Raw genomic sequence first — 9,792 nt, 5'->3', positions numbered from 1 at the left:
CCAGCGCCCCTCGATCTCGGAATTTGGAAAGCAAGCCCCGGGAAGACGAGGCACCTCGGCCGTCTGTGGCAGCATGTCCCGCTGGGAAGGGTCCCTCCTGAACCTGTCTACTCTTTGAAACGGTCTACACACGACAGCGAAGAGATTAGAAAGTAGAATTCATAATGTTTAGACACCAACCAAAAGGTCAAGTAAAAGGATATAGTCAATCCTATTGCATGGAAACTGCTGGACAATAGGAGATCTGGTCAGAAGTCTAAGCGAACCTTGTGGCATTGCCAGCCCAATAACTTGTCAAGGGTACGGGTTCAACGAATTACATAATTCTACCAAGGCCACAGAGACCTGACAAGGACAAGTCCCAACATCAGAGGGATATACCGCATGAGAAGAATCGGGAGTGCCAGGGGTGGAAACCTGTCACCTGAGCAGCCGGTGCGCAGGCACGAGCAGGTGCGCACGCATGCGCTCAGAGCTCCATGTGTGCCGGCCCTTTGTGCCTAACACTTGGATTCCCTGTTCATGCAGCCCCACCCCTTAGAAGTATTTCCAGAACTTAGGTTACTCCCCGTAGCAGCTCTGCTTCACACACGAATACTCGAAGTTTATTAAGCATGACCTATTTATCAATGACTGAGTTCCATTAACCTCTGCTTCTGCTCGGGTCGGACTGTTCCGGCCGCCCCCCTACTGTGAGCAGAGGGGTGGTCACCGAATCTGACCCTACGACACCGAGCTAGGCGCTCCAGCACCAAGAAAGGAGACCCCGAGGCCCCCCTCAAAACCGGGGTGGGTTTCCCGTCTTGAATGCTCCCTGAACCTCAGAAGCCACGTCCAGCAGGGGAAACAGCTGGCCTCAAGGATCTTGAAGAAGCAGCGGTAATCAGAAAAACCTACGCTGAACTCGACCCCGGAGGCTGCGAAGGTTCCTCCACGCCCGCCTTTGCTCTAGACCCTAGTGCGTGCGTGAGGCGCAGAGGGCCTGGGTGGAGCCGTGGTGCACGAATTCAGGGGACTGCCAAGGAGCCAGGAGGCGACCAGCATCTGGGGATACGTCCCAGGATAGCTCAGTTCTCTCGGAGTGTGTGTTGGGGGGGGAGGGGCTGCTCCCACCTCCTGCTCCTTAGAGCGATTTCTGGTCCTCCCATTCCAGGTCAGAAAACGCCACCTTTGTCGTTTCGGCTTGCCAAGTCCTTTCTGGAAAACGCCACGTTCCCCCCTTTCACTCAGTGTTGAATATCAGGTTCCTACAGTTTAGAGAAGAAGGGAGCCTGAAGTAAATCTTAGGGTGGACAGGGTTGAGGTGAGGATACCATGTGGGGCAGGCTCTGCCTGGCTCCTGGGGTCCTTGGTGGGCGCCCCCCCCAGAAGGGCCATAATCAGGACAGCGGCGATTGGCATTTCTCGTCTTATGAATCGGCGATGTGTAGGAATGGAGAGACATTTTGGAAGAACCACAACCGTAGTCGCACATGAAGGCTGACCGTTTCAATGCTAAAAAGCGTGGGACGGGGAGTACACTTAGGTCATCATCCTGCTGCCTGGCCTTGTCAGACAAGTGGGTACTCCCACCCGCCTCCTCAGCGCTTTCACTCTGAGGGAAGAGGGTGATTCTGGCGGGAGGAGATGAGGTCAGCGGTGCCCCCTCAGGCGGTCCTGTTTCATTCAGTCAGAGTCCCAGGTTCCCAGGACATAGCAACCTGGAGCTCTGCCTTCTCTTTTCTCAGATACCTGACAGTAAGACTTGTCCAGTGAGTAGATTAGAAAGGGATATGGAACTTGTTCCCCATACTTTAAAGCAGGGAAAAAGCCTTGTTGTGATGAGAAGAAACAAAACCTGTTTGGTGACTTGTCATTTCAATGAAAACACGAACCTTTCACAGGTGAGCGTCCCCCGCCCCCCGCCCCCACTCCCCTTCCTCCTGCCACCCAGGAGTGTGGGATCGCAGGCCACAGGCAGGGCAGGAAGAAAAACAGAAAAACAAGCCGTGCTCCTTCACAGAACACAGGAGTTGGTGCAAACATTTAAGAACCCAAGGGAGCAGCTTAGGAGGAAAAAGTTTAGTAAACTTGTTTTGCAAGGGTGATAAAATGCTCAGAAACAGTGCTTCATTCTGCCGCCTCCCTTAGGAAAACAGGGTGGCAGCTATCAGTTTCTTGATCCAAGTAAATTGTTTTCATATTTGTCTTAGTTCTCTCTCTCCATTCCTCTTCAATAAACATAAAGACTGATTTCTTAGATTCCCTGTACAAAAACACCACCTCCAAATCCTCTGAAAGGTCAAATTCCACATAGCCAGACCTGTGGGGATTTAATGAAGACAGTATGTTTCTGATTCAAGTCTAAGTGTTCTGTAAGGCCTTGCTTATCAGCTCCACAAAGCTCTTCATGAGAGCTTGTTTCAAGTCGGGGGACTACATCTGGAGCTCCCCATCAGGAATTCTGGGAAAAGAATCATATTTTGTCAGTCAGAACAAGGAACCAGCACACAGCTTTGGCTGGCCCCACACGGCCTGGGACATCCATCTGAGGGACTGCCCTACCTGTGCCTTTCTCCTCAACAAGCCTCACAAGAGGAGAATGTGAGAGAAAAGCCAAGATCAACATTTCCGCCAGTTTTGTGAAGATAAGTGCGTAGATGGGAACTAAGTGTGGGGAAGGGAAGAGAGACTGAACAGAGTTACCCTGGTGACTGTAGAGTCTGCAGATGAGACTCTAGTTGTGCCATTTGTACATTACCATCCTAAAAGCAAAGGACGTCCCCACCCCTGAATTTTTAAGTATTACGATAAAGAGTTTCATAAAAATGGAGACTGATTTACAAGTATCACTTGAACAGGAAAAAAACAAAACAAAACTGGGCTCTTAAGATTTGTCTTTACTTTTTATTACAATTTTGTTTTGAAATATGATCCTTAAAATTCCCTTGTAGGTGACCATTTAAGAATGTCCTGTCACGTAGTTATGGCAAGGAAACTAATGGCCCTCAGCAAACTAGATGTTTTTGTTGACATGGTATGTACACAGATTAGTTCACTAGCAGCTGTAATTTGAAACTTGTACAAATCGAATGACTTTAATTACTAGGGTCTTGGGCACAAGAAATGACTAGAGTAATAGTCAATATAATTATAGATAAATATAATTATGGTAAAAGAAATTATAAACCAATAGGAGGAAAAAATATAACCATTTAAAAGAAAATAATTGAGAATAAGTATAAAATGTGAAAACAAAGTTATACTTAAGATAAGTTTCAGTTTATTTTTCAAAAATGTCATGAGAACAAATATACTATATATAGTCAAGTTCACTTTAATCACAATCAAGACATAGAATAAGATAAAAAGAAATAATCCTTGTATATAAGGATATTCTCATCTATATATAAAGGGTATTTACAATGTCAGCCATATCAAGACCCTCTGTTTTTAAACACTGTATATGGCAGCGCATTTTGTAAAAAGGTATACGGCCCTCAATCCTTTAACCAAATCCAATATAAACAAGAGTAAAATAAAAACTTTTTAAAACCTGTAAAATCAAAGCACCTATTTAAATTAAAACCATCAAGAATCAATGAGATTATTTCAAGAGGATAAGGGCTGGATGAGACACTAAGGAAAACATTACAATCATTTTATGTAACTTACAAGGCAAATAAAATACTATAAAAAACATCCTTCACAGCACATTTAAAAGTTTAAATAATACTCAACAGGAAAAAAGCAGATTCTGTGACAGTTGTTGAGACATAGTAACAAAAGGGCGTTAACAGCTAAGTGTGGCCCCTTCCCGGTCCTATTTTTAGAGGTTTAAGATGCCAGCCTTAAATAGTTTTGATGATAATGCTTGTGGCTACGACTCAGCGTGTAAGACATAGTCTCAGAAAAACAGTTCTTTTCATGCTGTGTCACCTAGTTCGGTGTTTTTTCCCTTTTAAATTAAACCTGAGGGCTTGCTCAAGGAACATGACAGTGGGGCGGGGGGTGGGGGGGAGAGGGTGGATCTGAAGAAACTTTTGCTTCCCACTGTTTACAAGCTATCTATCTTGGACTGTGTAAAACTAAAATTAGGCGATAAATTAAAATTAGGTTAAAATTAGGTGATAACTTTAATCTCTAAAAATGTTCTTCACTAACAAAGGAACTATCTTGCTTCTCTGGAAGCTAACTTGGAATATTTAATTGGGAACAGAACACACATTGCAAAGGAAGAAGTACTTGGGTTCACAGAAATATTGTGGAGCTGTGTCCTTAAAAGACTTCCATTGTAGGAAGTAACAATTTCTGTGTCATCTGTCTCAATGCTGAGAGGTTGTGTCTATCAAGAGTAGAGGGTTTTAAGAAGTTTATATATGTAATAACTAACGTGTATGTGCACACACACCTTTATATGTGTGTTAACATGTTTCGATAAACATCATGTACATGTATATACACAATACACGCTCATACACAGATCCGCCAGTAACAGACCCTGTAGTCTGACGAGACGTGCTGTCTTCAAATTACCACCTTTCCAAACTCAACCTTTCAATTCCACTCCCATAACTCAAAATTACAGTAAATCATACACTAAAGGTTTCCTTTCAATTTTAATAAAAAGAAGTGGGCAAACCAAATTACATCAAGAAACAAAGGCATATCTAGGGCTGACATACCACCCCCTTCAAAAACAAACCAAAAAACAAAAAAGTATTTTAAGATACTATGCAAATTTAACACATATTTTTTATTTTCTTAGAAAAGGAAGAGAAAGCGCTTTCTTAGAGAATTGAGCATAAGAGGCCTAAACTGGCTCTCATGTCATGTGCACGGGATGAAAGCCTAGTTTAGAGACTCAAGAAAAACAAATCAGACCCAATGCCCTCCTCCTAAATCCCTCCCGAAATGGACGGCAGTTACACATCATAGGAACTTACAGGTCTTCAAGGTTATTCTCTGAGTTCTTGGGAAAAGGAAGACACATGGGCCTGGACCCTCGGTTACAGGGCTTCGCAGCTCAGCGGCGGTGGGGGTGGGGTGCCCTCACGTTCACAGGTCCTCGGCCCGGACTAATGAGTCCTACCCAGCACGGTCATCCTAGTCCTCACCAGGGCGCAGCCATTGGGGCTGTCGCCACTGCTCTTGACATCCGCGCAGCCATTGTAGGCCAAACGGCCTGGCCAGCCCCCTCCTCCCGCGGCCCCTTGCTGTCCATCACAAGGTCTCCTTCAGCAGGCCGAGCTTCCGCAGGGCCTCCCGGCGGGCCTCCTCCGTGGAGCCTCGGCCGGCGAACTGGACGGTGATGCCCTGGGGTCTGAACCCCACGGCCCTGGGCAGCGAGCCCGACCGCGTCCGGGCATCCTGGCCGCAGTCCGGGTGCTGGCGCTCGTAGAGGCTCTTGCTGGCGTTCTGGCGAGCGAGTTTACTGGTGAGGGCCGGGTCCGGCCGGAAGGTGACAGTTTTCCCGATGGAGGCGAAGGCGCTGGGCTCACTCCTGAGGACCTCGTGGATGCTCTGGAAGCCGTTGGCCAGGGCCGGGCACCGCTCCGTCTGCACGCCTCGCGACTGCTGAGCGCCCGCCCGCCCTGCGGCCCGCGCGGACTCGGCTTCCCGGACGGGGCCCGGCTGGCCCCGGTCACGCGTCCCCTGCTCCGGGGAGCTGCTCCTCTGCTCGGGGAGCTCCCACTTTGGGGCCCGAGCCTCCGCGTCTCCCACGGAGAGGAAGGAGGCGCCGCTCATGTTGGCCAAGACGCGGGCTTTGCGCTCCTGCACGCTCACGGCCGCCTTGGAGATGGTCTTGTTGTACTCGCGGCCCGCGCTGTTGGTCACGCTGATGTTGCTCGGGAAGCGCTGGGCCCTGGGTGCGGGCGGGGCCGTGTGTCGGGGCGCCGCGCGGTCGCCATTTCGAGGGGCTCCGGCAGTCAGGGTCCTCCATTCGCCCGGCCTGCCCTCCTTCGAGGGGGATGTGGGCGAAAGCGCTTCATTTCCTGCCAACTTCTCAGAAATCTTCTGGGCGATAACGAGCGGCGTAGGAACGGAGCGGGGCAGCTTCGGGTGCTCCGCTGGGGAAGGGCAGAGCCGCTCTTTCCGCGGCTGGGCTGGCGGGGCCACAGGCGGGGACGGCGGCCGGAGGGCCTCCGGGGCTGCCCCGTCCGCCACAGACGGGGCAGGCGCCGCTGCATCCTGTGCGCTGCGTTCAAGGATAGCAGGGTCTTCCTTTCCAACAGGTCCCGCCCCTGAGAGATAGGGAGAATCCTCATAAGCTACCACCTTATGCAAAAATAAACCCATGACATTTCCTTTCACTGAACCGAAAAGGGTCTCAAAGGGACATAATGCCAACTTCAACAGTCCCTCCTGCACGCTCGACTCCCTGTATCCCTGCCCCCTGGCCTAGTGACAGAGAAGGTGGGGCAGGAGCCTCATGACCACGGGATGAGGAGGGATGAGCTTCAGGGTGAAAGGCTGGCAAGTCAGAAGTGGCCAGCGCCTCGGGAAGCATGAGAAGCAAGCTCCCAAGGACCCATGGTCCGCAGGCACCTAATAGGAGGAAACAGGAACTGACCTAATTAGGGGAAGTTACAAAGGGGGAACGGAGGCCGGAAGGCTGTGTGGCACACACCAACCACCCATCAGGCCTTTCTGGATGAAGGATCGTTGGATGTGTCACCTTCCCTTAGAAAAGAAAATGTTTTAGAAAACAAAATTCCCCGAGTGGAATTTAATACGCCAGCCTCGGAGCGTTTACTCTATCCTGAACATACACCCATCGCAGATCACTTAACACTTTTCTGCACTTATGTTTCTCCACCTGTCTCCTGCGGCAAAACTGGAGGCCATGTCTTATTTACCTTTATCTGTGCAGAATTTCACAGGACACTCCCACAGCGCAGGCACTTAAAATTGGCATGAAAATGTCATGTTAGAGAATTGATGGGCAAGGTGGCTTACTTTCAAAATGTGTTTTCCTTGGCACAATTCTATGATCTGACATTTTTAAAGGATCAGTTGGTTCAAATTAATTTTAGGAACTATATTTTTCAAAGAAGTGCGATAAAAACAAGAAATTCATATTAAGGCTCTTCTTTGATGAGATGGCTGCAAACTGAGCTCCATCTTTGGAATCTATAACCATAGTATGTGAAATTCTGTGTAACACACAGCCTTGTTTACAAATACGGGGGGAAAAATTTCTAGAGGCTCGTGACAAATGGCAGTATTTTGTAGTGTGCAGGGCAAAAATACTTTCTCTTCTATTTTTTTTTTTCTCTCCCTTTCCAGTCCTTATCTCTTGACCACATTCATTTCCAATCTTTTCCAATTAGGAAAAAAACTGGAAGAAAATTTTCTCCTTGTCTATCTCCTCTGGTTCTATCACAGAACTCTTGACAAAGAACATACCTCTCCTCTGATGCCGCCCTGAGTCAAGGTACAAAGCAGATGCTGACCTGAATTTTTGTTCTGACCTTTTTCTGTTTTCCTGAACCAGCTGATTCTTCATTTGAAAAGTCATGCTACAGAAATAAGGGTATAATCTTGTTCAAAAATTGAGATTAAACTTCAAGGGCTAAAACACAAGTACCATGTATGTTTTCTTTATAGAATGAATTATTATCTGGAAGCCATTTCCAATTTTCTTCCATATATATATGTAAAAATATAAACAACCTATTTGTATGCTTGATTAGTCTCATTCTTAATTCCAGCCCTTTTGGAATCTTCCTTCATGTGTCATCGCCTTAATATACCAAGAAAGCGTCTTCTTGGTTGGACAAACTACCAATGGGATACGCCTACCCTGTGAAACTCTGATAAGCTCCAGTAGCCTCCAGACTGGCGAACCTGGGGGAGCCCAACAGGAAGTAGCCCTCTGTGTCTTGTAACACTAACAGACCAAGCTGGAGGCCTGGGGACCTGCGCCGCCTCCTTACCTGCTGCTTCAGGCACATCCGGCAGGCACTCGGGTTCTCCAGCTGCAGGACCTGGCTGCACTAGGTCGATGACATCTTCTGGCTCCGAGTGACTGGAAGTGCTTCCTTCCAGAGACCGTGGGGAGTGGCAGTGAACCCCACTGTCACATAGGACTTGCTCCTCAAAGTCGTCCTCCAGGGAATCAATAGTCTCTTCAAAAAACAGAATGACATCCTTTTCCTCATGTGTGAGGTACTTCAGGCTCTCATCGTCCTATACAGTAGGTTTAGGGATTGGGAATGGAAGAGATAAAACAACATGGAAGAGAAAAATACACGACTAAGTCGGGATCTACACAGAGCTCAGGGTAGGGTTCACGGCACTCTGAGATTTCCCACCGGGAATGTGCTGTTCAGCTTGCCTCAATGACACACCTGTATGTCCCCCACCCTTTTACCTGCATGAAAAAGGCTGTCAAAAAGGTATAGAAATAGAGGATCTTAGACTCTATTATCAGCCCTCGTCTCGTGGCTCCTCATGAGCGAGTGACAGGAAACAGCTCTCCCTCAGCGCCTCCCTGGACGCGGCGCACATCTTACTGTCCTCAGACACACTTGCTTCTCCCAAAGTAGCAACGCGAGAGATCTCTGGGTAAAGATGCTTAACCGGAGACCACGTATTTATCTCTTCTTCCAGAAACATCACTAAAACAATAATGGGATTTATTTTGTTTAAAGGCACAAATCACAAAGACAAAAATAATAGGAAAAGAGATGACAGCAACAACCTTTGGGAAATTAGATGCAGGACAGGTTTAACTGATTCAGAAGCCCCAAGAAAGGTGAGTTTTAATCAGCAGTGGGGAAAGCCCGTAATCAACCTGCTGAGCACTGGTGGGCCCTCTAGGGACTAGAGTCCCCCTCCGAGTACAAGAGGGCCCCCCGAGTGCTGGAGGGCTCCCCTGAAACCCAGGCACTGGGGGTGCTGAGCAGTTCTGAAGTGTGGCAAAGATGGGATTGAAAAGAGAACAGCTTGAAGGGCTCTTTCAGAAGCAATTGGGTCGCCCCAGCAGAAAACTGGAAGTTTTTTCTTAAAGAAGGTAAAAGAGACATTTGAAATGGGGGACATCAAGCAGAGTTGACGGTAAAAGACCTTACCGAAAACAGAAGTAAATGAAGCCAAATTGATACTCTCTGCACAAAGTAAATGAAGCCAAATTGATACTCTCTGCACAAAAGATTAGAAGAGTCTCTGGGGATTTGAATGGTCCAAGGACCAAGACAGGCTGACACCATGGTTCCCCCCAATGAAACTGCTCCGCAAAGTCGCTCTACAGTGCAGATCGGTCAGCAAACCCCAGAAGAGAATTTTTAATCAGATTCTTAACATCCTAGTCTTAAATGTGTACATATAGCTAATGATCATCAAGCAGCTGAAAAAGACATTTCACATGAAAAACATGTCAAAAATAAAAAGAGAGAAAAAGAAAGCAACTTATAAGAAACAAACTGCAGACTGATGAAATTTCAAAAGATGATCATTAATATCCTCAGAAAGATAAAAGGAGATACTGAATCCATAAACAAGAATATGATGCTATTTAAAAAAAAACTAAAAGACAAAAAAGAGCTCTTAGAAATTAAAACTAGGACAGCAGAAATGAAAAACTAAATAAAATCCTAGGAGATAAAGCAGAGACACTGGAAAAGTACAAAAAAAGTAAAAAAAAAAAAAAAAAAAATTAATAGGAAAGAGAAGAAAACTAGAGGAAAAGTGTGGAAGGGCCAACATCTGAATAATCAAACTTCCAGAAAAAGAAATAAAAAAGAAGGGAAGACATTATCAATATTAACACGTAAAATTATGAAAGAAAATGCCCCTAAACAGAAGGAT

At 46.9% G+C, this 9,792-nt stretch overlaps 1 protein-coding gene across 7 annotated transcripts in view; it reads right to left on the bottom strand.

The window, feature by feature from the left end:
* Positions 1-3,244: 3,244 nt before the first annotated feature.
* The window catches only part of PROSER2 (proline and serine rich 2), a 39,180-nt gene continuing 32,632 nt past the window's right edge, over positions 3,245-9,792 (bottom strand). For 5 of the 7 annotated variants that reach the window (XM_025043411.1, XM_015585582.2, XM_025043412.1 and 2 more), the window contains 2 exons: positions 7,920-8,172; positions 3,245-6,224 (listed from right to left, as the gene is read on the bottom strand). In XM_025043411.1, coding sequence (XP_024899179.1) covers positions 5,203-6,224; positions 7,920-8,172 — 1,275 coding nt within the window. In that variant the 3' untranslated portion in view covers positions 3,245-5,202. Of the gene's footprint in view, positions 6,225-7,919; positions 8,173-8,356; positions 8,604-9,792 lie in introns of all 7 variants that reach the window. The other 2 variants (XM_025043413.1, XM_006906959.3) reach the window with 2 other exon arrangements.

Source organism: Pteropus alecto, unplaced genomic scaffold (genome assembly GCF_000325575.1).
Source record: "Pteropus alecto unplaced genomic scaffold, ASM32557v1 scaffold11, whole genome shotgun sequence".
Lineage (NCBI taxonomy): Eukaryota > Metazoa > Chordata > Mammalia > Chiroptera > Pteropodidae > Pteropus > Pteropus alecto.
The sequence above is the reverse complement of the archived record's forward strand: the minus strand, read 5'-3'. Positions and strand labels throughout refer to the sequence as shown.